General features: G+C 43.0%; 3 protein-coding genes across 3 annotated transcripts; 2 read left to right on the top strand and 1 right to left on the bottom strand.

Moving 5' to 3' along the window:
• Positions 1-814: 814 nt before the first annotated feature.
• Positions 815-1681, top strand: rnf182 (ring finger protein 182). The gene has a single exon (XM_041055273.1). It carries the CDS (start codon positions 815-817, stop codon positions 1679-1681), a length of 867 nt encoding a protein of 288 aa, XP_040911207.1.
• A 3399-nt stretch (positions 1682-5080) lies between these two features.
• ranbp9 (RAN binding protein 9) lies at positions 5081-23142 on the top strand. The gene is made up of 14 exons (XM_041054979.1): positions 5081-5717; positions 8123-8234; positions 8943-8995; positions 11545-11712; positions 12262-12284; positions 14751-14935; positions 15735-15847; positions 16151-16259; positions 17062-17216; positions 17356-17509; positions 18080-18201; positions 18538-18689; positions 19150-19261; positions 19563-23142. Exons 1-14 carry the CDS (start codon positions 5501-5503, stop codon positions 19691-19693), a joined length of 1806 nt encoding a protein of 601 aa, XP_040910913.1. The 5' UTR covers positions 5081-5500; the 3' UTR covers positions 19694-23142.
• A 585-nt stretch (positions 23143-23727) lies between these two features.
• Positions 23728-27323, bottom strand: nol7 (nucleolar protein 7). The gene is made up of 8 exons (XM_041056000.1): positions 27103-27323; positions 26606-26666; positions 26407-26462; positions 26282-26307; positions 26054-26153; positions 25645-25766; positions 25148-25225; positions 23728-24427 (listed from the first exon to the last, which is right to left on the bottom strand). Exons 1-8 carry the CDS (start codon positions 27285-27287, stop codon positions 24354-24356), a joined length of 702 nt encoding a protein of 233 aa, XP_040911934.1. The 5' UTR covers positions 27288-27323; the 3' UTR covers positions 23728-24353.
• Between the last annotated feature and the right edge of the window lie 649 nt (positions 27324-27972).

The following is a 27972-nucleotide window of genomic DNA, read 5'->3' as shown; positions in this document are numbered from 1 at the left end:
ACTATAAAACTCTGTGAAGCCGAGGGGTAATTTTCTGGGGGTTCATCACTGTGACTCATCTTTCACATATTGTCATTTGACATATTGTTATCATAAAACTATGAATTATAGCGGCTGGATACGGCTGCCTCACTCATTCATTCATAGATTTTCAAGTCTGCAAACACACAAGACACACACAATACAAATACACACACACACAAACATAAATGCAAAAACTAATTTACTGCAAGTACTTCTACACAGACACACACAGGCAAAGCCATAGGTGTGTGTGTGTGTGTGTGCGTGCATGTGTGTGTGTGTGAGCCACTAATTGGACTGAATTTCACCGCGCAACAAAAGATCAGGCTCGAAAATTCCAGCTCCGGTTTGTACAGGCTCTGCTTTGTTGTCCCTTCGCCTCTGTTCTCTTCTAATGCTGTGTTAACAGTTATCTCTCTCCCTCTCTCACCCCCCTCTCTCTCTCTCTCTGTTTCTTTCTTTCAATCTCTCTCACTATCTCTTTTTTCGTGCGGCCCATGAAAGGCGTTTTGCCCCAAACAAAGCTCAGTTACCCCAACTGCTCGGAGGCAGGCAAACCCAGAGGCCAGAACTTGAGAGGTGCTTTTCACATTAACTCACAAATCTCTTTCTCTCTTACACACACACAGACACACACACACACACTGCAGGAGCCTGTTGGACAGCCACAATGAACTCCAGACCAGTGGAGTGGACCGTTGTCTCCATCTATGGGAAACTTGCCATGTCCCTCGGTGCTGAGCCTGGACCTGAGCTTTTGGTTGGATTTTTCAGCTAATCTTGAGGCAGGATGATGATTGAGCTGCAAAGCACTGAGGATGGTGGCAGTGGAGGTGAAGGTGGTTGTGGCCACGTGGACATACTGAGCACGGAGGAACTGGAGTGTAAGATCTGCTATTGTGCGTACAACCTCGGGAGTCGCAGGCCAAAGGTTCTCGAGTGCTGCCACCGTCTGTGCGCTAAATGCCTTGCTAAGATCCTGGATCTCGGGGAGTCGCCTCCCAATGCCGTGGTGTGCCCGTTCTGTCGCTACATCACCAGACTGCCAGGGGAGGCAGTGAGCAGTCTGCCAGACGACTGCAACCTTGTGGCAGCACTGGCCCTCCAAAGCAGGAATCAGAGGAACCTCAACTTCCACCAGGAGGTGTCCACAGAGCTGCTCCTCAGCCCCAGGCGCCTGAGCTCGCTGATGAGTAGCAATGCACCAGTGATGTCCCCTTCCGCGTCCTCCTCCACGTCTTCCCCCAGTACCTACTCCTCTATCCGGGGATCCCCTAACTTTGTTGTCATTACCATCATGGAGCCTCCACCGGCGCATGCCTCAAACCAGGATCTCCACCGCCAGCCACGTGAATCTCACACATCAAACCGGAGTTACCGCTCATCCAGTCTGGACTCCATGGCGTCCATCACGCAGAGGTGGACGGTGTGGAACTGTGCGGCCCTCCTGTGCCAGACCTCGGCCCGGGCACTGGTGTGGGTGCTAGGGCTGCTGTACTTCAGCTCGCTGCCCATGGGGGTTTACCTGCTCATCATGCAGAGGACAACGCTCGGGGTGCTGCTGGTGAGCTTGGTTCCTGCCAGCCTCATCATGATCATGGTCTACGGATTCTGCCAGTGCATCTGCCATGAATTCTGGGACTGCATGCCACCGTAATGGGAGTAGATGAATGGGCAATGGCTTGCTTTGAATATGCTTCACAATGGATGTCCAGAATGCACTAATGGGGATGTTACTGTGTAACTGACCATGTGAACATTTACTTCAGTGGCAGAAAAATGACCAAGAACATTATGTACATTACAAACGGACCTCACAGTTTGGGGCTTTCCATTATTATACACGTTAATTTGTGCATTTATTAGCTTGATAGCCAATTTACAGTAGAAGTCAAAGTGACAGATTTAACTTTTTTTCATGCTAGTTGTGGAAGAATCTGCTTAATACTATGCACAATACTGTTGTAGTGGGAAATCTGAAGGAATTGAAAGTGTTAATAATAACTGTCTCTGACACCTGTGCATCTAATTTTTACAGTGGTTCTAACTTTTTTTCAGATTGTGTCACAGCCATAAATGCATCAAATGCAAACTTTAACATTTAACAAGAGTCCTGAGAGTTCTTCAGATCAGCATGAGCAACAGGGTGTTGTCAAATGTGAAAAACACTTTCTATGCACCAAAAACACATCAGTGTGTTTTCTCACCATGACATCAAATGAAAGATTATTTACAGTAGTTTGATCCTGAAGTAAAATGGTTAAAAATACCACTGAAAGCTTTTATAGGTGATTTTCTTTCTGATTTTCCAGGTTTCAATCAACTTTTTCTTAATATTTAGGGATTCGTGTCATGCAGGTTATTTGTCAGTTCACTTGACACCACTACAGCTAAAAATATGCCATGGTGGTTCTACAGGAAAAGCATAGAGACCCTCAGCCCCTGGAAGCCAGATGATCTATGAAATACAACTAACACTGTGCAAAGGAGGGATATCAACAAGGAAAAACTGTTTCAGTCTGCATATTGATATGGGACCTTTGTGTTTTATTTTTGGTGTACAATAATAAACACTTAAAAGTGCCCTTAAGTTAGTGAGGTTGCGACAGGTAATCAATATGATCTTACAATCAATTATAAAACATGCCTGAAGTGAGAGTTTGGAGGCTGGAACAGGTGTGATGTGGGGAAGCCTGTTAGTTGTGGAAGAAATTTGAAACTGAATCAAAATTAAGATGAGAGCAAGCAGCAGGAGCCTGTTAATCTGTACAGTTAATAAAGGGAGACTCTCTCCTATGTTCAGTTCAGTTTGCACTGTATTAGTGCTCACACCTCAGCCTCTGTGGTGAGATTGACCCTGAACCACCAGAGGGTGCTGTGACAGCTCTGCACCTTCTGTGGGGCCTGAGTCAAAAACGAGCTGTGGGGCCCTGATGACCTCGACCTAAATCTTTAAAACCACATGTTGTGCCACAAGGTTACAGAACAATGCAGGTAAAACTTAAAGATGCTCCATAGAGTTTACCTGTAAACAAACAAGAGCTGTTTACATTCAGTGTTTCTCATCATGTGTTTTGATGAGAAACATGTGTATCACTAAAATCTTACAAATGTTTACATCTGTTTAATCGCTAGCAGTCTTCCTCTTCGTGCTTTTGTTGGTGAATTGCTTATATATACACATTACCACCAACTGTGGACAACAATAACAAATTATAACAAAGTTTATTTAGTTTACTTGTAAAAAGCTCCACAGGGTGCCTTTAAAGATCCCATCATTTCAACTTGTGCTTTCAGTTGTGCATAGTGTATTACACCAGACAAATCTGCAATCCTACTAATAAATGAAGAAATCAGTCTGCCTGCCTGTCTATTCAAAGTAAACCATCTGAGAAGTTCAGAGAGGAAATAATTCTGACAGCTCACAGACATCGGAAAGGGGACAGGCTGCAAAGTGCCACAAAAAAAAGCTGAAAACAGGTTTAATCTTAAAGAACGTGTTGTATTTTATATGGTCATGATCGTCACATACTTTTATATAAAATCTTAAACTGAGAAATAGCTAGGAACTATAGCTGGAATGTCGCAGAGAAGAAGTATAAAAATGCATAACATGGAAATACTCAAGTAAAGTACAAATACAAATTGTACTTAAGTGCAGTGCTTGGTAAATGTTCTTTCTACCACTGGTTTTAAATCCAGGCCTGTCACTTGTACTGCAGTGACATCAGCTTATTATTTTCAGTGTTACTTGAGTTTGTTCCTTCACTGTCATGATGCTGGTAAACTCCTCCCAACCAGTCGTCCAAGCAGGGTATAAAACAAACACTGCGGATCTGTTCCCAGTACAGTCTGTCCTCACTCTGCTTCTACAACAAACGTCTTGCTGATGATAAACAGTCCAGGCCTTCTACCATTTCTGTTTTCCAGGGGACTCTGAGCAAGTGCTTCCCTACAGGGAGCGTAACATCATTTCAGATTCCTTTTTAGTGACGCAATGAACATTCCCACATGTTGGTGTGAGGGACGTTCATGGACTCTATGCAAGCCAAACTGGAAAAAACAAAACAAAACAAAACAAAACAAAAAAAAAAAAACTTAAAAAAAAAAAGTCAAAATCCATTTACGCTGATGTACTGCAAAGTTCTGGATAAATCTGTTTAATCAAATAATAATAAAGAATAGGGTCTTGGGGGGCACTACTGCACGTGTTATGACAGACAACAGAAAAAAAGACATTTTATATATTATATATTTCTGGTTCTGCTGCACAGATTTCAATACTTTTTAACTATCCATTGTGAGTCCAACAATATTACAGAAGTGCAATGCTAAATTTGTGGAGTACTCAGTTAAAGTCATCAGCATAAATACACAATGTACAGAGTGGGAGGAACCAGGAGATCAGCAGAGGCCCACAGTTCCACTTCACCATGTGCCCACCTCCCCACTCCAAGTAGGTCAGTGTTATTGATAATAGTGATGATAAAATAAAAAAATAAATAAAAATAAATAAAAATAATAATTGTAAGATTTTTGGCAAGTCTTGTAAATTACTGCAGATGTGGAAAAAAAATGAATCAAGGCAGAATAAAATCCCTGAGATATGTCAAGATGATATATGTTGACTATACACTTGATACACTGGGAACTTAATGATAGTTCCCTGTCACATAATTTGCATGAGTATTACATGTCAAGTATTATACAACAAGCTGCTTGTCCTTGGATAGTAAACTAGAATCAAGTGCACACAGAATAAATGTGCAGAGTGAGATCTGTTTTTGTAGGACTCAGAAGTTAAGAAGAGGTGGCAAAACAGAAATATAGAACATTGTGATAATGAAAATAATAAGGGTTAAAAATGATGAACACTGAATACTGATGATGATGATGAGTCAGTGACTGTATTTACCTTGTAAGCCTTTTGATGAGTTAGTTATTGTCCCGTCTGCTGCACGTCTACAGCTCATTCTGTATATACTTAACATTCCCATAGGAAGTGTGTGGATCCTCTCTCGGCCAATCAGAATCGCAGATAACGTTCAGACAACAAACAAAAGATCCGGGCTAGCCGAGCTCCTCGGACTTAGTCGATCCGTCTAGCCTAACGTTAGTTCTTACTTTTCTCCCAGGAACGAGCCGCTCCCCTGGCTTTTAACCACTTTCTTCAGATCCTGTGTGGCAGACAGTCTTCTTCTACTGGCTTTGTGTCAGCTAATGTCAGCCTGAGCCATTTCAGCGATCGCTTCGCCTGCGCTGGCCAAGCTAAACGCGGTAGCCAGGTTAGCTACTCGGCTAACTAGCTCTGGCTGCCTCTCTACTACCAGCGACGGCAGTTAGCTTAGCTTGCTAGCTAGCTAGCTTTGCTAAAACCCCCACCTCCTCCTCCTCCTTAACAAACTTGACACTGACTGACACAAGTGGCTCTGGCTTGTTGCTGACAAGCCATTTTACTAATACTCGTCTCGTAGCCATGTCTGGACAGTCGTCGGGCTGTGGGTTTCTCATGTCGGTTGTTGTCCACGGAGACGCGGCTCTAAACGAGCAGGAAAAGGAGCTCAACCAGCGACTCCGACGGCTCTATCCAGCCGTTAATGAAAACGAGACCCCGCTTCCTCGGTCCTGGAGCCCGAAGGACAAGTTTAGCTACATCGGGCTCTCTCAGAACAATCTCCGCGTACACTATAAAGGTATGACACAAAGGCACACTCCCAGTTTAGCACTTTTATTGCCCAAAGCTAGCGCCAAGGTGGCTAACGTTAGCTTAGCTTGACGGTTAGCGGATCAAAGCCAGCTGCCGTTGCGGCTAAAAACAAAGTGGGCTAGGCTAGCAGCTTCATCAACAACAAGGCAGAGGACATCTTGCAACCCGACCAGCTGGCGAGGTGTATCCACAGCCAAAACTGACCTACTAGCTCGTTAGCTTCCTTGTCTACAGCTCTATGAACTATCATCAGGAATGATTTCACTGCGGGCAATCTGACAGACTGTCTTGAAATATAACACATTATATATAGATGTGAAATAATTGTCAAAGAAAGTACGGTCTAATGCTGGTTAAGCTGGTTGTGATCCACATAATCATTCCGTTTAACGTTAGCCAAAACGGACAAGGACTTGACAGCCTCTTGGTAGGCTAATGTAGAATTATTAGGCGATTAAATGACAGGAAATATACAGTGTCAGATATCACAGATAGCCTAAGTTACTCAGAAGAGCTGACATGCTGCCAGATAGGTAGTTATTGATGATATGGTATGTGTAGATAGTTGTCTGCCGCTGAGGGTTTGATATCGAGTGTCTTGTCTGACATTCAGGTTGGACTAGTTCCTTAGCAATGCTATCAAGAGGGTTTTTGGTGTAGGCCTACAAGAAAAGGCTAATGTTAAAAAAAAGGTGTAACTGTGTTTCCTGGGTGTGTTCTACTATTCTGGGTCTGACTGGCCCTCTGCACACTCTCTTCCTTGTCACAGCTTGATTGTTCTGTATTTGCACCATAAATTCACATGAATATTATTATTATTATTAGCATTCACACACTGGGACCTTTTACATGAGCCACATACAGGGAACAACAGCAGATCACCACTTAAAAAGTCAGACTTTTAAAATGCTGTATTTCCATTGTAGTGTTAAGCTGGAAATTTAAAGCTGTCTTTAATTAACTGTTTTACTATGTCTAATGTCCTATTATTTTGACACTCAGTGGAGGAAACCAAAAGCATTTTGATATAAATAAACTGAAAATAGAGAATCATTATCCATAACTACTAATAATTAAATGCTTTGCTACATAAAACCTAATTAACAGAATCTTCCATTAGTGATTTTTTACTAAAACTAATATTTGACCATGCATTTATTGTGGTATTAGAGGCTAAATTAATATTTAATCAGCTACTGTTTTGATAATTGATTCATTGCTTTAGTCAGGTTTTAAGAAAAATGCCAAGAATTCACTGGTTCCAAATGATTAAATGCACATATTTGCTGGTTTCTTATCCTTCTGCAACAATTAACTGAGAAGCTTTGGGTTTAGGAGTGTTGGCTGGACAAACAGGATATTTGAATATGTTGTGTCGTCCTTCGGGAAACTGCTATTTTCTATTTTCTGAGTTTTTATGGATCAGAGAAACATCAACATTTTGCTGATGATGTTCTCAGTTAATCAGATTGAAGTGATGCTGCATATCTGTCAGGTCTGATCATCATGATTTAATTAACATGCATTTTTCTTGATATTAATCAACATTATTAATAACAGAAGCCAAGTTGTCCATTTACTGTAATCACCACAAACTGCTGCTTATTAACATTTGACAGTGTATCTGACCGTTGCTGTTATGATGCTCTGAATCTGGATCTCCTTGGTCCAGAGCATTTATGGTGATAATCTTGTAACCACTGACACGTCTTGTGCTCAACCGTATTCATGAAAATTTAATCTAGTAAAACAGCCTTATGTGTTTTGGGATTACTAAAGCAATTCTCCCTCATAAAAACCTTTTTAAATTTCAAAGCAGGTCCCTCCCCACTTCCCTTCTCAGCATTGTGTGTCGTGGAATATCTGTCAAACCGTGGAAAACCGTGGAAAAACCTGAACAAATATTGGGACAAGCAGTATTTGACATCAGGCTGTTTTCTATTTAGACCACAACTTAGGTTGTAAAACTTTATGGTACAAAGTCTTTGCAGAAGCCCCACCTCTCCTTTACCTGCTCAGCGTAGCAGTCTTTGAGTGTAGGGAAATAACTGATGTGTTTGGTCGACATTGACTTCTGGGTTAAAACTTTGACAGTGAAAACTGCTGGAGCAACATGCTCTCTGCTTCTTAAACAAATGTTTTGGTTTGGCTTTATCATTGTCACGATTTGAAGTTTAATCTTTCCGCATCCGTTTGTGCTGACAAACAATCCTGCACTGTGCTTTGAATTAAGGTGAATCAGAACTGGTGCTCAACAGCTTAAACAGCTGTAGAAAAGTTTTTGACTGTCTTAATACTAAATATTTCTATGCCGTCATCATGACAGAATGATCCAGTCTCCATTTGTAATAACCACACCCTGTTGCTCTTGTCTCCGTCTTTTACCTTAAGGTCACGGCAAAACTCCTAAAGATGCAGCGTCTGTACGGGCCACCCACCCCATCCCAGCCGCCTGTGGAGTCTACTACTTTGAGGTGAAGATCATCAGTAAAGGCAGAGATGGGTAAGAACACAGAACGAAGCAAAGCATTTCATTTGAACATTGTTTGGATGAATCCCAATGAGTTTGTTGAGCCACTGACGTTTCATTTGCATCACCAGCAGGTGAAAAGTTCACTTGTCTGACTATTCAGTTCCACACTGTGTTTCTGTAAAACTACTGACTGAATTCTTGTCAACATAAGTTATGTGGTAAATTTTCTGTATATATTTTTCTTGGTGATTTTATTATTTTTTTTTGTTTTGGTTTTTTTATACTCACAGCACAAAGCCCAAAGAACTGGCTGGTCTAATCTGGATTTATATGCATTATAGCCTTACAGCATTTTGACCCTTATTGTAGCTGCTTGTTATTCAAGGCAAAAGCTTGCAGCTTGATTTCAACCAAACTGACATGTAGTTATGGCCATATACTTTAGTTTTTACCTCATTTTATAAATTTGGTCCTGTTAATTTTGGCGATGGAAGAAGCTCGGATTATCTCTGTGGCAGATTCTTGGAAGATTCTTTTAAAGTGTGTTTGAGCTTGCTGCCGTGTTGTGATGAAATAAGCCGTGGAAATGCTTTGCTAACTCTTTAGGCCCCCAAACTGTAGAACATTATGAATCAGTTGGTTATGATCATAATGATGGAGATATCAATTATTTCTATTATCATAGTCTATATCAGGAAACTGCATAACAGAATAAACTCTCACCTGTCTGTTCCACAGGTACATGGGTATTGGCCTCTCAGCTCAGGGTGTAAACATGAACAGACTCCCTGGTAAGATGACACTTTGTCTGCTTTTTTTTTCACTTCAGTGTTTATTGCTACTGCTTTTGGGTGTGGCGAGAACAATTTGTTAGTTTGCATGCCACTGTCTGTGTCTGCTGTATGTTATACCAGAGATTTGCATTTCTTTAGGTGTTGCGAACTGGATGTCAGGTAGAGGTGGGCCTTGGATACACTGGGGGCAAATGTGTGTTATCTGTCAGTTATGTGATTACATGTGCATGTTTTCTTATTGTTGGTAACCCTGAAATACAGGATTTCTACATGTGTGACATTCAGTGAAGGTGTTCCCTCTCATGCCATGTGCTTATAGGTCCACCATAAAAGGCAGGCGGATAACTCTTTAATAGACTGTGAATTATGACTATTCCTGATGTATTCACTAAAGAGAATATTTAATGGCACTCTGCAGTTTTGGGCTTAATATGAAGAAAACATGGAAATGAGTAAAGTTGACATGACATAGCAGTTTAAATATTTGGGGTGTTGAAGTGTTGTTATGCTTTTTTTTTTTTAGCTTTATACTAGTGAAGCATATCTCACATCAAAATACGTATTGGACACCGGAGTCTAAACAAACCTAGAAGTAATTACAAAAGGAAGTGCCGTAATTTCATGTCGTTCATGTGTGCGGGGAGTCAGCAGGAAGCCAGTCTGCTTAGTCAGAGTGAGTCTCTAATACCCATGCTCTCAACTGGCTCAGCTGGAGAAGGACTCTAGTGTGAATTTGTACATGGGAACGTGGCACAAATACATTGATGATTACACCTGCTGTTTGGTCAGCGTTTAAAAAAAAGTATCTGCAGAGAGATGTGGTTACTGGCCTCTACTGTCTCTGATTGTTAAACTTTTTTTTTGGATGATTGATGTGATGTTACAGAAATGTTCAGTTTGTGTGTACACAGACAGCGATTACTTCTTATAATAAGGACACAGTTTTTCCTTCAGATTTTAGGAAGTTATTTTCCACTTAATGTGGTTTATAGCTTGATTTAGGGGAAAATGCTTAAACAATCTGCTGCAACATAAGGAAAGAGATGTAACCAAGGAAGACACAGTTTTAGAGTTGGTATCTGCTCGTCAGTATGAAGGGACTGTCACACTGACCCACTGTCATTAAGACAGCGCCGGAACACGTCAGTCCAGCCCTCCAATGAGGTTATCAGGCCAGACAGGAGCCCCTTCACCAGTCTGAGAACTGGACCCACCCAGGAGCTCCAGTCCCTTCGTACTAAGATAACAGGAGGCCCAGAGCAAGCTGCAGAGTCCCAGCTGATGGATAGATACTAATGAAAATGCACTAATTGTGAGGAACTGATGCCAGACTGCTGCAGAGTTGAGTGCTTTCTTCCAGTGATGAATGTGGCAACAGCAGGATTAATTCTGCAGCTCAGCAGTAACTCACAGGATCCCGTCACTTGGTTTCTGACGTTAAAACAGCCCGAGGCCGTCCATGCTGCAGCAGAACCTACTTCTTCCTCCCCTCCCCCTGTGAAACAAAGATCACACAAATGCTCCCAACATGTAGTATGGAACTTTTTATGCTCAGATATAAAAAAGAAGAAGAAGAACACTTTTCAGATACATAGCTTTGTTCGGCAGTGAGAAATATTGGATTATTCTGATTATTCTCACCACAATTAATATTTACTGAGGTTAAGTAAAGTTAGAGAAACAAAAACCAATGTGCAGTCTGTAGGTGATTGTCAGCAGCCAAAGAAAGAAGTGAAATCCAAAATTTCTTGGAGCACATCCAGCTTTCTGGAAAAACTGAATGAGCCATGTCCTTCTGAAGACACAGTGAAAACAACAAGCCGTCCCTGTGGCAAGACATGGACACTCTGCAGGTGTCTGTTTGCTGCCTCACATTCAGGTGCTGTGGGGGAGGGTTTGTATATGAAGTGAGGATCGTTTAGCTTCACAGCGCTCATGAGGTCTTAAGTCTCGATTACCCAAACACATCAGTCTTAATAATGCTAAGAAAAGCAGAGCATGGATTTCTGACTTGGTTTGTTTGTGGTGTAGCACAGTGTTGAAGTGTTCCCCCATCAGAACAACAGCAACATAAACTGTGGTTAAAACAGGATTTGCAGACTTTGATTGTTTGGAGCCGCCTCGCTGACACGAACAGTCTGACTCATCTGTGTCGCCATCCTTCTGCAGACATCATTTTTGGCCGTTTTTGGTTGTAGATTAGTTGTAATACTGTGTTGGCTTTGTTTTATTTAATCATACATTCACATTGTATTTTAATTACTATGCAGAGGGTTTGGTTTTGTCTGACTTTTGTAAAGTTTTTGGTTTGAATTATTGGTCACAAATCCCTGGAGTTATGAAAACACTAATAATTCCTGTTGAGTTTTGTTTGTTTGTTGTGTCCATGTTGCTTTTGTCGCGTCCTGCCTTTGACTTCAGTGTATAGTCATTAATTTTTTGCAGCGCCTGTGTGTGTGCGCTTTGTCTGACAGTAGACTCAGGATGAACCATCTGTTGCCGTATTGCCTTCATTATTTTGACACTTTTGCATTCACGCCCCTCAGGTTGGGACAAGCACTCATATGGTTACCATGGAGATGATGGCCACTCCTTCTGCTCATCCGGCACTGGGCAACCCTATGGGCCCACGTTTACGACAGGCGACGTGATTGGCTGCTGCGTTAACCTCATCAACAACACCTGCTTCTACACAAAGAATGGCCACAGCCTAGGTAAGGAGCTCAGAAACTATTTTCACCTGGTATTCTGTTTTGTGGGCCTGCATATTAACCTGTGGAAAAGTCCACAGTTAAACTGATTTGGTATTTACTCCTTAGCACTAAACACATAATTCTGTGCACACCTGAATGTGTCACAGGTGCAACAGAGGGCAGCAGAACATAATTAAACGCACAACAAATACGCTTAGTGATGATTAATGTCTTACTTATTTCTTAGGTGTGAACTATGTAACTGATTAGATAAAATAGCAGCAATTTCTGTAAAATTATTTAAATACTGAATTTAAATTTCTTTTTTTCTTGGTACGACAGCAAACATGCTGTGGTCTTTAAGAACAAAGCACATACATGTTTCTTCCCAACTGCCCCACTGTCTTTCTCATTTATGTGAAATTGAAGAAATAAGGTTGTTGCAGAAAGATGATAGTAACCAGATTACCTCAGTACATGTAAACACGCTGACTGTGGCCTCCTGGTGTGTGTAGATAAAGGAACAGGACTGTTCTCCTGCGTGCTAACACTGTCTCTCTTCCTTTGCAGGTATTGCCTTCACAGATTTACCAGTAAGTACCCACATTTGTTCACCTCTGTTGTAAATAAATGTTTTTAGTTTCCATTATTAATCAGGGCTGTAGGACACGGAGCTATTTATAGAGAAAAAATGTCTCATGTCCTTCAGAAGGTCCATTGTAATCAAAATATTTACACTGTACAAAATGGATTGGAGGCTGGAAAACCTGTGAGCTTCAGATGCTGATCTGAGAGTCGGTGCTTCCCTGGAAAAAATGAGACGAGCTTAAACAGGTTTCACTCTCTAACATCTGAAATGACCATTGGAAAGTATTAAAATAGGTTAAATCACATAATTTCCAATGACAGATATGGTCACATACTGTACACATACATGTAAAATGATTTAAAAATGACCATTTTCAAGTTTGATAAGTTGAGTAACCTTGAAAAGTATAAAAACACATTTACAAGGCACAGATTAAAAAGTAATCTTCACAGACATGATAAAGCTCAGAGCTACAGATGACATCTCATAGCTGTTTTCAGTACTGCCCTGACAAATAAAAAGATCTTGATGTGTGAATCTGGTGGAATCTCTTATTTAAAACTGCAATAATCAGGCTCTGTGGAGCTTTATAGCATCTTTCAGGTCATTGTTTTGGTTTCACAGCATGCAAATTTACTATTTTGGTTTACTCTAGCTGTTTTCATTTCCTTCTTTTCAGCTGTAGCAGGGAACTGTTGTTTTTTTTGTTTTGTTTTTTTCAAGGAAGGTCTAATAAACTGCAGACTATCGATTCGGCACAAAACAACAGACAGACAAAGTTAGTGAGTAGCTGGTGAACATGGTGGAACATTTCGGGTCTAAAGAGCCAGATATATTTGTCAGGACTTCACTGTGGAGCGTGAAAACAGAGATTTGAGGGCGAATACTGGACTTGAATCCATCAGCATGTTGGGTGTGTGTTTGGGCAAGAGTTTGTTAACAAGTTTACCAAATCATCTTAAAGAGCGGTAATGCTGTGTCATGCTGCCACTTAGTGCTCTACAAATTCGTTATTGAAAGTTTTGGTGCTACTTAAATAAAACTTTTAAATACTGTGTCTGAACAGGACATCTCTTGTGTTGTATTGTCCTGTTGTGGCTCATCATCATGTGAATCTCACTCCTGTTGCTCCCATGCTTCATTATGTGAACGACTCCCACACCAAAAGGACGTTAAGTCTAATGGGATTTGTGCATGAATTAACTACATCGAAATGTGAGGGGGATTCTAGTTTTTAGCCCCCGCCCCCACGCCAATGAGAACGGGCCTGGCTGTTTTCGAGGCAGGAGGAAAATAAGAGTCTTAACCACAACAATAATCCATTGAGCAGCAAAACAGGCTTGGCTGTGAGCCAGACATTCATGTTCCTCCAGAGTTGTGCAGTGAAGTGCGTCACCTCGGCACAGTTGACCTTTGTTGTTATTGGACCATGACAAAGGCAACTTTTAGAGACACACACACCTTTGTAATACTGTTCTCATGGGAACGTTGGTCAACAAATTTTCTTCTCTTAACTCTGACTGAAACCAGTTCCTTGAAGACTAGTTGAAGACTAGTACTAACTCTAAACTTAACACACAATGTCATATAATCAGTTTGCACTGTGAAACATTAGGATGTAAAACTTTTAGTGATATTTTCAGGGCACGTACACTAATGTAAGAACAGTCTGTCAAACACAGTCAGCGTGATGAACGCCTCTTGTCAGCCACCATCTCCTCTGATCAAATGAAGGCTGTGATGAGATTGGTTGGGCAACTTACCCATGTGATCCTCCTTACCTCATATCTCTGTCTATCTCCTCGTCCTATCATCACAGATGTCATCAGGGACTTGGAGGAAGGGGGGGGGGGGGGGGGGGGGGGGGGTGCAGCAGCAGAACGGCTGTTCCCAAGAACAAGAAATTGACATGTACCCAAACCCTCTGGCATTTCCATGTCAACAACTAGCACAGAGGGTTAGGTTTACCTGCAGCATTTAACATTTATCTGGTTGTGTGGAGGCTGTAGTGACGGCGGTTCCATTAAAGTTGTAGATTGGGAAGTTGGGTGCCAAAGCAGAGCAAGCAATTCAGAGCAGGATATCTCATTATCTGGCAATATAATCACCGAGTCACTGGCTCTGATGAAGAAATCAATACACCAGTCAGCTTGAGAGATGTGTTAGGATCAGTCTGTGCAATAAAACATTTTACTTATTGTCCCTGTAATGTCATAGGAGTTTGGACCCTGGCTCTCTTGTAAAAAGATGGCTTGTCAGCCTGCTACGATGAATGTTTGCATCGTCTCTGTCAGCTTGTAAAATTAAGTTTTTAAGGGATAATTGTAGACAAAGCTTATTTCCTGAGATTTTTTGGTTTTCCTGTTTTTCCTCTCAATGTTTCCTGTTTTGATTAATTGTTCAGATTACATTCCCAAACTCCCTTTTCCTCTATCATCCTAATTCTTTGCTCTCTCTCTCTCTGCTGCAGCCTAACCTGTACCCGACCGTGGGCCTTCAGACCCCAGGGGAGGTGGTGGATGCAAACTTTGGCCAGCACCCCTTTGTGTTCGACATTGAGGACTACATGCGAGAGTGGAGGACAAAGATCCAGGCCCAGATCGACCGCTTCCCCATTGGAGAGCGCGAGGGCGAGTGGCAGTCCATGATCCAGAAGTAAGTCAACTGAATCGTTCCTGTGCAAACCTGTACAATACACTCTCACCATGGAATAACGGAGCTTAGATGAGATGTGAGATGTGATCTGAGGTTTCGCGTTTACCATATGTAATCTGTAAGAGTTTTTTTCATTTTATTACATCAGGTCATATATTAGTTGAAGCTGAGCACTGAGAGCACTGGAAGCATTGAATACTGTAGATGACAGGAAACTACTGCTGACATGACACGGATCAAGGACCAGATGGACCATTTCCCTATCAGGAAGTAAAAACTGTGGGACTTGGTTTCTCTTCATGCCATGCCCTGATGGGATTAGCTCTGAGTACTTGTCCTGAATGAGATTTAATCTCCATTTGATGGGGATTTGGGTTGAGGGTGGGGTGGAGTGGAGTTATTGCCTTTAGCCAGAAAAGTCACCTCACGGCCTGGAATTGAAAACAGGAAGTTTTTAAGCTCAGGCCAGGTTGGTAGATGGGAAGTGTTATTGTCTTTGTAGAGAAACTGTAGCATGATAATCAGTCAGTGAGAGCAGAAAAAAACAGAAAAACATAAACATTTAGCTTTAAGTCGCTACCAGATATCCACAAGTGGTTGATATTTCTTAGAATTACACCATCCACAGCAGTGTGTGATAAGCACGCCTTTACAGAAGGTAAGTTTAATTAGGATGACCAGATACAATGGTGATTTAGATATTAATGTAACCCTGTATGACTCATCAGACGCATCTGTGGTCTGTGCCGTCTCCTGCAGCCGTGTCTCATCACTGCGTTCTTGTGTTTTGTCCTGTTAGAATGGTGGCTTCCTACCTGGTGCACCACAGCTATTGTGCCACGGCCGAAGCCTTTGCCAAATCCACCGACCAGGCTGTGCACGAGGAGCTGGCCTCCATCAAAAACCGGCAGAGTGAGTGCTTCTGTGCTTGGATGCTGATACCTGCCTAAAATTAGGAACCGGAAATGTTATGCTGTTAGATTAGTGTATGGCGCGTGCTGTGTACAACTGATTGGCGTGCTGTGTGATTCAAAATGGCCGCCACAGAAGACATGTAGAAACTCTATAAGAGGTCACAGGTCAAATCTTCTTTATTTTTTTATTATAGAAATATGATTGTAATAAAACACAAGGACAGCGCACAAACAGCATCACACATGGAAAAACATGGCGTAAGCATCATATGTTGTAAATATGTTCACTGCTGGTTTGCAGAGATCCAGAAGCTGGTGTTGTCGGGTAGAATGGGCGAGGCCATCGAGACCACCCAGCAGCTCTATCCCAACCTCCTGGAGAGGAACCCAGACCTTCTCTTCATGCTCAAGTGAGACAAACGCTGCATTTGAGTGTTTTTCAGGGTTGATTGAGTTAATAAAGTTAGATGTTGAATAACTGGAAGCTTCTTACTAGTTGCTTTTGTTGCTAACACCTTCTCGTCCACCTTCTGTGGGAACTTTGACTTATTGACTCTGGTGCATTTATCGTAGTAGTGACTATGTCATTAACTTATAATAACACTGATGATATTTAATACAACCCTAAGGATTATTTAAGATATAGTTCTGTTGATTCATTTTAAAATGGTGCTTCAGTCACAGTTTCACTCAGATTAGATAGAGAGTGTCTAGCTGGGATTTGTGTGCTGTTTATTTCATTGAATTATTGAATTATTTAGGCAAAGAAGATGGTTTTATCACAGGACATCTTCTGGAAAATTATGGTTTATTTAAATAACTAACGGAACAATTTTTTTGAAAATCAAAGCATAGTTAGATCTCACTTCTCATTTAACTCTTGGTTTTTTTCCCTCTGTAAGCTGTTACTCTTTTTTTTTTTTTTAATGTCCAGGGCGTTATTCATTATTCCAAAATTATTTTTAAGTTCTTTTTACTTGTTATTTCTTTCGTCTTCTGTCCCCTTTTCTCTTGTTCAATCCACTTCTTCTCCTTTTCCTTCCGTCTGTTGTTCTCTTCCTGTCTTTGCTGGTTTCTCTTTGTACTCTTCCATCTCATTAATTGCGGCTTTTGGTTTCTTCCTGTCTACTTCCTATTAACGCTGTTTCCTTCCTGTTGCCCCTGTCCTTCCTCCCTCCCTCCCTCCCCTCCATCCCTCCCCTCCATCCTCAGGGTGAGACAGTTCATAGAAATGGTGAATGGGACAGACAGTGAGGTGAGATGTCTTGGAGGTCGCAGCCCAAAGTCTCAGGACATTTACCCCGGCTCCCCCCGCTCCTTCAGCAGCCCCAGCCACAAAGCCAGCGGCTCCCAGTCGTACCTCACAGGTGCTGTACCATTGTGCTTGCTGTGATGACAGTTACCTCATCATCTATCATCATGTTTAGCTAAAGATGACTCATCAGTGTTTTCATCAGTGTTTAGGTTTGTCATTTGTAAGATGTCTGTGACTCTTGTTGTTTTCAGGGTTTGACAGCAACTGCTGTAATGGTGTGACGTCTAATAAGAGCCACAGCTCCTCTCCTCACAGTCACAAGCCCTGCCCCCCCGGCTCTGGCTCCACCCTCCCAGCATCTGATATTAGCCTCAACGGGAGCCGCAGTCAACAGCCCATAACCAGGTGCTGAGAAACACCTCCCCAGCACAAACTGCATTTCATGTCATTTGCTTGTTCAGATGAATTAATGCTTCTGTGTCGAGGTGCTCGGTTGGACTTCAGGGTTAGGTGCAGGATTTTGCCTCTTTATTGTGGCATCTGTGCAGCCGCAGTGTTCAGCAGTGTGTGGCCCGACTGCTTGCAGTTTACCTGGGGGAGGACTGTAACCCAGGTTATTTTCTGTAGCTACAATTTACAGATGTCCCCTAAATGTTTCACATGCAGGCTATCAGAGAGAAGCCTCTAGTCACCAGGTGACGTCAGGTCTTATTTTTTATCTGGGCGGTTTTCCCAAGTAGAGCCTGTGGTTCAGTGTGGACGTGGCCAGTTAGTGACTTTACAAACGCTGTCAGCTGTTCTCAGTTGTTACATGAGGTTTTGAGCGCCCACGTGTTTGCTGGAAAGCATTTCACATTAGCTGATTCCCAGCGTTTTAATTTTCAGAGATACAAGGTCAGTCCAGTGTTCTCCCAGAGGGACGTGCTTCCCGTGAGCTGTCCCACACGCTGACTGTGTCTCTGTCTTCTTCCTCAGTAACGATGTGGATATGGAGGTTGACCACTTCACCAATGGAGTGACAGAATCATCCTCCAACGGTTTCCTCAATGGCAGCTCTAAACACACCGCCGAGCCCGACGACTGTGATGCAGACATGGGTGGGTAGAGTGTATGTGTAGGTATTGGTGACCCCTGGTAACCTTTTACTGCATCGGTACTCCAGATTCTTGGGACTTGCTCTGGTTTCTAACATGTAATTGGCTGTAAGAGCTGTGAGATGAACTCCTGGTGAGCAGCTGGAGGTTTTCTGCCTTGCTTGTCCTTTTTGGCCACTTTGTGGTAAGGATGGATTAGAAGCTTATTCTCCTCTTGCTGTCATTGTAAGTTCCTTGGTCAGCACTCCAGGTAAAGACCTGTTGTGTAAATGCAGCATCACATTCAGCCCACGTTAAAACTCTGCCCGTTTTGCATGCGGAACTGTCTGTGCTCTGCAGAGGTGGAGTCTGCTCAGTCCAAGAGGCAGCTGTGCGGCGGGAGCCAGGCAGCCATCGAGAGAATGATCCATTTCGGCAGGGAGCTCCAGAGCATGAGCGAACACCTCCGCCGCGAGTGCGGCAAGAACTCTGCTAACAAGAAGATGCTCAAGGTAACACAAGAAAATTGCCAAGCTTAGTCGATGCATGCTGTGCACACACGTTGTTCAGGTGACCTCCAGCATTAATCAGTATTTAGTGTTATTAGTATTTCTGGATCTAAGCGTGCCAGGGATTTAGGACTGCATCTTCTACAGAGCTGAGGAATTTGTAGGAGCCAGGATTAAAAAATGAATAATGAAAACTTTAGCAGAGCAGGAAGTTACCGGTCGCAGCCATGAAACAGTGTGATACATAAATCAGAACAAAACTGTGATTTGTCATTTTCACACTTTGTTTTTGTGTGAATTAAACAAAAAAAAGATGAATGTCTTAAAGTACAGTACCGCAGTGCTGTACAGAACTCAGTGTCATGACTGGACTGATGATGCATCATGGTATAAGAACATGTGGAAGAGAAAACGAAGCTGTGGTGTGATCAGTGTCTGCTGTTGTTGCCGTGTCCTGCTGCAGGACGCCTTCAGCCTGCTGGCCTACTCAGACCCCTGGAACAGCCCAGTTGGCTACCAGCTGGACGCCATTCAGAGAGAGCCGGTCTGCTCCACTCTCAACAGTGCAATATTAGGTAGGTCATCGGTCCACGCTGTCCGAGCTGACAGCGTGAGGCAGCGATGGGGTTATCACGCTCAGTGGGGCAGCAAAGAGGGGGTGGGGCCACTTCACAGAACAAACACCACGTCTGTCTTGATCATGGTTACAGCAGTAATGTGAAATTCAGACATTCTTGTGGTTTCTCCTCAATTCTGACGTCAGAAGGCCGAGGGGCCATTCGTCAGACGCCGTATTGCACTGACGCCACATCACTTCTGCTCTTTGTTTCCTGAAGTCATCACATTATTGTTCTTCTTCTCCCTCCTTCTTTCCAGAGACTCACAACCTGCCCAAGCAGCCCCCCCTGGCCCAGGCAGTGGGTCAGGCCGCCCAGTGCCTTGCCATCATGGCACGGACTGGCAGTGGCTCCTGCGCCTTCGCCTCTGTGGACGATTACTTGCACTAGCCCTGCATACACACACACACTCGCACACACACAAGCACTCTGAGGACCTGTCCAATAATGTCTCCGCCCACCTCCTGCATCAGTGTAGTCATGTTAGCCGAGGAGACATTCCTCTGCACGATAACAAATAGTAGGAAGTTAACCATCTCACTTGCTTCTCGTTCTGCCTTTACCGATCGACACGAACACCACTGAGGACCTGGAGTCGTTTCTGGGCAGAGCTTTGGAGTGCCAACACACACACATTACAAACACACATACACACACACACACACACACCTCCCTCCTCCCTTTCCATCGTAAATATGAAATTACGCCTCCACCTTGGTTGGCCTCGCTAGCCCCCTCCTCCAGCCCTCGGAGGCTGCATCTACATCGCTCTGACTGACAGCGGGGACGCCAGCCAAAAGTAGCCAACTTGAAAATACTTGGAGAGCCGAACTCACGTGGACTCTGCGCAGATACCCCTCCTCCGTATGCCTGGGGGCGTTCGACCCGGGCAGAAAGACTGGCAAAAACCCCTGGTCAAACATTAATGGAAAAATAAGAAAAGAAAAAAAAGAAAACAGACGAGTGACCGCCATGGCCGACCACCGTTTAACGTGGTCCCCGGAAACCTGGTTCAGCAGGTCAACGCGCACACACATACAACACACGCAAACAAGTGAACACAGAGGCAGGCTGATGCTGAGAACAGGATCGAGGAGCTCGTCTCCACAGAGGCTTGCTGAGTGTTCGAACTCCGGCCGACGACGGGCTGTGCTACAGACGGCCTACACCCCCCTCCCCACCCACTCCCTGCACCGGCTCCCCCCCCCACCCCGTACGCCACCTTCCACTAACTTCAGGACATCGGCGGACACTTAGTGACGCATGTGGACTCGGGACTTCGAAGAAGCCAGAGAGAATCTACAGTCTCGACTCAGTGTTCCCTGTTTTTAATCTTTTGTTGTTTTTTTTTGTTTTTTGTTTGTTGTTTTTTCCCCATGGGTGAAGTGGGGGTGGGAGGGGGAGGGGGGGGTGACTGAGGAGGCGTGGTTACCTGGCTCTTTTTTTGTTTTTAGTTTTTCCAGGTTTACAAGGCAAGGTGCAGACGATGATTAATATTATTATTATTATTATTATTCTAATTATCATTATATTAATTATTGTTACTTGCATTCACAGTATATTTGTTGAGCGCCAGCAAGAGCAAGTTCCACCAACTTATTATAATAAAGGTCCCGATTCCACCGATTACCAGTGACGAGCGTGTGTACATGTTAACGTTTATATATGACTTTAACAAAATGGAATTATATCAATAGAGCGAGATATTTAGTTATCAAATGAAAGGAAATTTTTGAAAAAAAAAAAAAACAATCCTTTAATGCTTTGTACTGACATCAGTGACCCCTGAAGCGTGCTGGTTGTTCCTAGTCCGCGGTTTTTATGCTTCCCGTTTTGTTGACGTCAGGCTTCCTACGCAGGTGGAAAACTGATCTATTTCACCTTTTCCAGGTCTGTAAAATTTTGGACAACAGAATTACTCTGAAGACCTGAAACACACGGAGTTTTAGACCTTTGCTTTCACATTTTGTGGTACTCGGATGAAGTAAAACGAAAGAATCTTCAAACACTTTTGGTCAAAGTTTACAATTTCAAAAATGGAAACCCTGTGTAGGAAACCTGCAATGACCTCTGACCCCATTTTACCTGTTACCCCCAAAAACCCAGCTGCACAGCAGGTTTGATGCAAACATTGTTAATCTTTATTTTCTTATCAATGTCTATGCTAATCCTTAACCCACAAAGAACTCAGGAGCCAAAATGTCCCTTTGTTCCTCCTCAGTTTAGAATAGTAAGGTCCAACCAAGCAGCTGACAGACCCCGGGCCTTAACTACAGGTGGACTCTTGTGTTTCTTGCTTTGTTTCTTTAGCTGCACAGGTGCAGGCTTTTCCTTTCAGACCTGACGTCAGACCAGAAAAACAAGCAGCAGCAAACTGAGCTGCAGTGGAAGCAGCTTCTCAACGAGCTCGGCGTTGGATTTAAAATTGAACTGAAATTTGAATTTGTTCGAACAGCGCCCCTTCATGGTGATTCGTTTTTTAAGCCAGGTACCTTTGGCTGATTTGAGTCTGGAGGATTGGCTCGGACTCGGTCAGATGTACCTGCATTTCTTTGGCGTCTCTTTACAGTAACCAAACTTCCCATCGCTCATCTGTCAGTCGCTGTGTCTGACCTCTGTGCACCAAAACTCAGGTCCCGGAAAACATGTTGCGTCTGGCAACCATGGGCTTTTTATCACCAGTCTTGGCTGCGGCTGAGCTGTCTGTGTGCAAATGTACAGTCGAAGCAATAATATAAGCTGTTTAGTGGCTGCCTCCCCTGATATTGGATAGACAATATTACCAGTGCCAACATCAGTAGTGGCTACCAAAAATTCACTCCTCCTTAGAGAAAAAAATCTGCTTTAAAAACTTAATTTCTTTATTTCTGACCAGATAAGTACACGACCAGACACCAAGGAGGTGTATACTCGTTTCTTAGCAACTAAGAATTTAAATTTCAGTTCGATTTTAACGCTGGGTGGTGAAAATCAGATTTGTTGCTTGCTTTGTTTTTGGTTTATGGGTTAAATTAATGTGAACTGGCTCAGTCACTGGTTTCTCTTCAGTCAGCTGTGACTCCACGATGCTCCTCGGGAGCATTTTGCTATCAGGCTGTTTTCTAAAGCTGCTGCTGAAATAGTATTCAGTAATGAAAAGCCCCCAAGTCCACCTGACTCCACCTAACCAAGTCCAGCCATCATCCTTCCTCTGCCCACTAAGTTTCAGTTTTCAGACCCTCCTCTGGCGTCTCAGCACTCAGAGCATCGACAGGGAAAATACAAAAAGGAAAAACCATAAAAAAACATCCAGTATTGTCAGCTGCACTGTGGCAACCACACTTATAAAATAAAGAACCAAATACTTTAGGAAGACTCCTCTGCAGCTGTGTGTTTGTGCTCGCCACTTGCTGAGAAACAGGAATGCCGAGGCTTTTGCTAGACACGACCTCCATCTTTTCCTCTAGTTTTTACCCAGGGGTCCGGAGTTGACGTTTCTCCTCACGGTGGAACTGAGCTTTTCTGTACCTTTGTTGGTTTCTGGCTTTGTTTTGTTTTTTTTTCCCGGATCGCAAGCAGTCACGGCATCGTTTAGAAAATTTCTTAGACAAAGTGTCTGTTGTCTCTTTCTGAGTAAGGTCTGAAACCTATGCATGCCATAGTAAAGTGGTGGTAAGATCAAGTTAGATGTCTCTTATTTTATACTTTTTGTTTCCTTCTTTTAGCCAGTTCACGGTGTTTAAGGAAGATGTCAACCAGTAAGTTGTCCACTGCTGACTGTGTGTCCATTTGGAGAAAAAAAAAATGTGCAATTTGTGTGAGGGTGAAAAGATTTATATTAAAAATGGCAAATGATGATAGAACTTGTCTGGATGCTGCATGACGCCCTGAGCTGAAGTCTGTCTCTGGCCTGTGACACCAGTTCAGTCCTGCTGAGGCTGTACACAGTTCAGTTTAATCCTACGTGACGTGCGGTCTGAAGATAATCCTTCAGTGGTTTTTTTTTTTCCCACCCCCATTCTGAACACACTAATCCACATATGAAGCCTGAAAGAGAAGGTCCACCTTAAAACCCAGTAGCTGGTGATGATGTAGTTTCTGGGCCTTTTAAATAAACAACTAAAGCGAGTTAATTTAAGGCGACAGTGAGAACAGATTATTTATTAATTCAATGCAAAATTCGCCCAAGATGTGCCCTAAATACAAAGATAGAAGATAAGGTGTGCACATATGTGCCAGTAGTGATATATCAGTGATCAGCTAATATTGGTCAGGTTCCAAAATGTCCCATGAACAGTCCCCAAAGATGTTTCACTGGCCTCCACATATGACAAAGAGAAGCAGCTAAATGTTAAATCTACTGAACAATTCATCCATTATCACTGTAGCTGTTACAACTTATCAGTTAATAATTTCAGCTCTAGTTTCATTCATCAAAGTAGTAAATTAAATGTAAAAGTTCATTAGTGACCACAGGAGCATAAAGTCCACCTCCGCTCTGTTTGTAGACGAAGACTCTGAGGTGCGGTGGAAAGCTCAGGAAAAGCTAGTAAGTGGAACCTTTAGTTTACCGTGAATATTTAAATGATCATTTTCTCTGCTGTCGTCTTGGAGCTGAATTGATTTGTGGATAAACAGAAAATGAATCACTGATTATTTTGATCATTTAAAGAAGCTTTTGAGCGTGTGTCTTTATTTTGTGTTGTAAAAATATTTAAAGATATAACAACAAGCATTTATTAATACAGTCACTTAACAAAGAGAACAGGTCACCTGCTTCCCACATCTCAGCAGAGAATCATCACAGGTGACGGTGTCTCCACATGTTCTGCTGTTCCAGTTTATGAACAAGGAGGAGCCTCAGGTTACGAGAGCCTCGAACTGTCAGTCTGTCAAAGGACTTTTATTTTGGTGAAAACACACTCCCCCAGGTCCAGACGGAGTCCCAGCCCAAATTTAAACGACGTCTTCCTCCGAGTTTCTGACGGTCGGCCATGTTTGGGGACCATTTAAATCCAACGCGCAGTGCAGAGAAGTCCAGGTCCAGATCGAGGTTTCTGGGGACATCCGGTCAGCAGGAGGGAACCTGCTGCTTGTGGATCCACCTCTTCTTCAGCTTCTCTGCTTTGGCTTTCTCCTTACAGGCTGGAAGATCAGACGTGGATCAGACACTAAGCAATGCTGGATTTTTGAGGCTAATGCTAATGTTGATATTTGAGGCTTTAAATTTTTTTTTTTGATGATTTATGAGCCAGTCTCCATGTCTGAACATGACTTATGTCATTTTCTCTTGTGTTGCAGTGTCATGAAATCAAAGCTGTGTCCCAGTTCCATTCTACAGTACAGAAGAAGAAGCGGTCTCAGTCAAATCGAACACGAATTCCGACCCAACAAGGCGTACTCTGTAATTTTGAGTTGGACGGCTCCAATCGCCATGGAAACCAACAGGTGGGACCTGACATGAGCTGGTTTGTTGATGTTTGGGCAGACAGGACTTTGCGCGGTACCTCCTCCTCCCTGCGTTTGCGTTCATTAACGCCTCATCTAACCAATGAGGAGCGAATGTTCTCTCACGACTTTTGCGTTTAGGTTTGGCTGAATTTTTTCCTTTTTCAGACCAAAGCAAATGAGCTACAGGTTTGAAAACGCCCGCAGCCCGCGCACTGACTTTTTGTCAACACTAAATTTACCAACTCTTTGGATACGCCACGTACACAAAGCCTAATCTGATTTGTCCGACGCATGGTGTCAGGACACAGCTCGAGTTCAGACTTATTTTAAATGCCAATGCAGATTTTTCTTATATACAAGAGAAATATTAAGTGTCCATGGTTTAAAACTCTTCAGGTATTCTGCTGAACTTACCCCAGTCTTTCTTGACAAACTGAACCGCTGCACGTTTATTCCTCCCTTTCTTGTTCTGGAGCGAGAGCAGCTCGTTACCTGAAAGCAGAAGGGGACAGTGTAAATCCCCTGCAGCCAGACGGCCGGCGGAAAGTCGGGCTGAAAGCTGTGAATGTCGCCCTCGTCTCCGCAGAAGGAATCCCGGGAGAGTGGACACCTCAGTGGGACGAGACAGGACGTCACTGTAGCAAAGCTCAAATTGAGACAGATCATTGCCTTTGCAGACTACTGCCACAGAGTGTAGCTTGCAGGGTTTTTTTTTTAACAAGCAGCAGATTCAACAGAAAAAGTGACAGAGAGTTTGTGATAGTTGGTGTAACTCTACATCTTTGTAGACCTAACGTGTTAGTCTGTCTCTCAGTACTAGAGTCTAACACCTTGAGTCTTCATGAGGATCCTTGTTGGTTACAATAATTGTACAGTGCACAAGGTCCCAAGCGTGATCGCTGCCTTCTTACTTGTGGTCCTGCCGCTCCCTGGTCCGTACAGTCTGGACTGGATGAAATCCTGGGCCGCCTGCTGCTGGAAGGACGCCAGCCCTCGCTCCTTCACCGTGGCCACCGTGTAGTTTCCCTTCAGACTGACCAACAGGAACGAGTCCAGTTTATACGTCAATCAGAACCAAACGTTTCAGATGCTGTTCGGATGAAGCTAGGCACGGCCGCTGCCCTGATTTATTCGTGTGCTCTCGGCCAGCGTTCGTATCAGTTATCCTAAAGCACCATATGGCATTACACCGGTATGTTACTTATATGTCGTTCTAAAACTGCAGGCATTAACCTGCTGCTGTTAGAAGCTCCACTCCACTGCACGATTAGTTTAACTGCTGATAAAAACAGTAACAAAAGAAAAGACAAATTTACATACTTTCGAGAATGTGCCAGTTTCCCACTCCTCTTCTTTTTCGTCCTCCCTTGCTCTTCCTCTCCCTCTCCTTCCTCTTCATCGTCCTGCTGTTCCTCATGAGCTGGTAAGAACAAGGCTGAATTGTGAGCGAGCACAAGTCATATTGATCTGAAGTGTTTTTTGCTGCTCTGTTTAAAGAGTGTCAGCTAAATGTTTAAAATATGAGAGAGAGACAGGAAGCTTCTTCACCTTCATCCTCAGACTGTTTCTGCTTCCTGGAAAATAAAGAAGATTTAAACGTTCGCTGAGCAGAGACGCAGGAGAAAACGTAGGAAGGCAAAGAGCTGCAGAATGAGTCAGGCCAACAGACTTACTTTGGAGAAGGTGAGTCGATTTCCTCCAACACATCAGCCGGTAAGAGTTTTCTTTTCTATGGGAATCAGCATAATGAAGAAAGACCACACAGAAGCTTTAAGTCAGAAGAAAAGAATCTGAGCCATGTTGGTCAGCCAGGCTGAATCAAAAACCATTTTATAAAGCAGCCTGTTTATGGCTGTAATAAATAAAACAGACCTTCTGTTCCTGGAACAGCTCCTGTCTCCTCCTCCTCTTCTCTTTCAGCAGCTCCTTTTCCCTGAAAACATCAAAATGCTTCGTTGACCCAAACACTTGATGTTTTTCTCCCTCGGAACATCACACAAAAGCCCATTAAACAATCTTCTAATACCGGTATTCTGAATTGTTGGGCAAACACACAGTTCAACACAGAACCTCTTTACAAAACACCCTTCGGATTTTCTGCGGCTCAGAAGTCCGCGTTGTGTTAGTAGCGTTGCACTGAGAAACTTCTCCAGACCATGAGGTTAATATGAAAAGCTTCTCGGCGCTCAGTGTCCGCGCCGATGTGAAAAACATCCACGAAGAAATCAGAATATATGAAGCATAACTCGTTGTGGTAAATTTATTCTGCCCATTAGCACGAAAACACGTTAAAGTGATTTATTTCGAATGGAATTTGGTTTAACGGTGTCTCCACACACATCGACAGCTTAGCCGGCGGCGTTAGCTACCTCCTGGCTGTGTCCAGCGCCTGTTTCATGCTCCGTAGAGCCTCAGCTCTCGAGTCTTCAAAGGTCACCTCTTCGGGCGCCTCATCGTCGCTGGACTCGACCACCAAACTGAAATCTTCTGCCTGTTTTTTGTTGTGCGCCGTCTTTGACGGCGATGTTGTTTTCCCACGTTGTTTCTTCGCCATGTTGGTTGTGTGACGACGAAAAACAGGCGTGGACCGATGGGAACGACTGCCGCCTACTGGCGAGGAGGAGGAGCAGCAGCACAGTGACCCATCACAAACCGGTATTTATTTGTGATCTAGTCAACACACAATTAAGTTTTAAACATTTGCTATTTACTAATTCTATATTTACTGAGGAAAGTACAACTGGAACTGCTTATTTTTGTCTTCAATGTGGCTTTTATTTTGATTGGGTTTTTTTTTCTTCACACAGGGGCTCTTATTTTGAAATTTTAACGATATGCCAAGTCATTCAGACTTTTATTTTGCATTTTTGTCGAATCAAAATTTTCCAAATGATCACAAATGTATATATAACAACAATAATGCAATTATTCTACAAAGCCAATCCAATATACATCTAAATTTGTTGAAGAATCTACTTCTAGTGTGCTAGAATACTTTGTGTGTTTTTCATATAAAAGAAAAAAAATGGAAGGACAGGCTCAAATATTACGTGTGTGATACTGATAAACTGTTCGTAAGGTACAGAGCATCCATTGATTAGCTGAATAACCGGAGCCTCATTAAACACTGTAAATCGATCACTAAGACGCTAAAGGTAAAGAAATGAAGCTACTACATTGATGTGTTTTTGTGTATTACATACGTTGCGTTACTAGTTGACTCGGTTTATTATCCCTAA

Source organism: Toxotes jaculatrix, chromosome 14 (assembly GCF_017976425.1).
Source record: "Toxotes jaculatrix isolate fToxJac2 chromosome 14, fToxJac2.pri, whole genome shotgun sequence".
Classification (NCBI taxonomy): domain Eukaryota; kingdom Metazoa; phylum Chordata; class Actinopteri; family Toxotidae; genus Toxotes; species Toxotes jaculatrix.
This window is presented reverse-complemented; position numbering and strand designations above follow the sequence as displayed.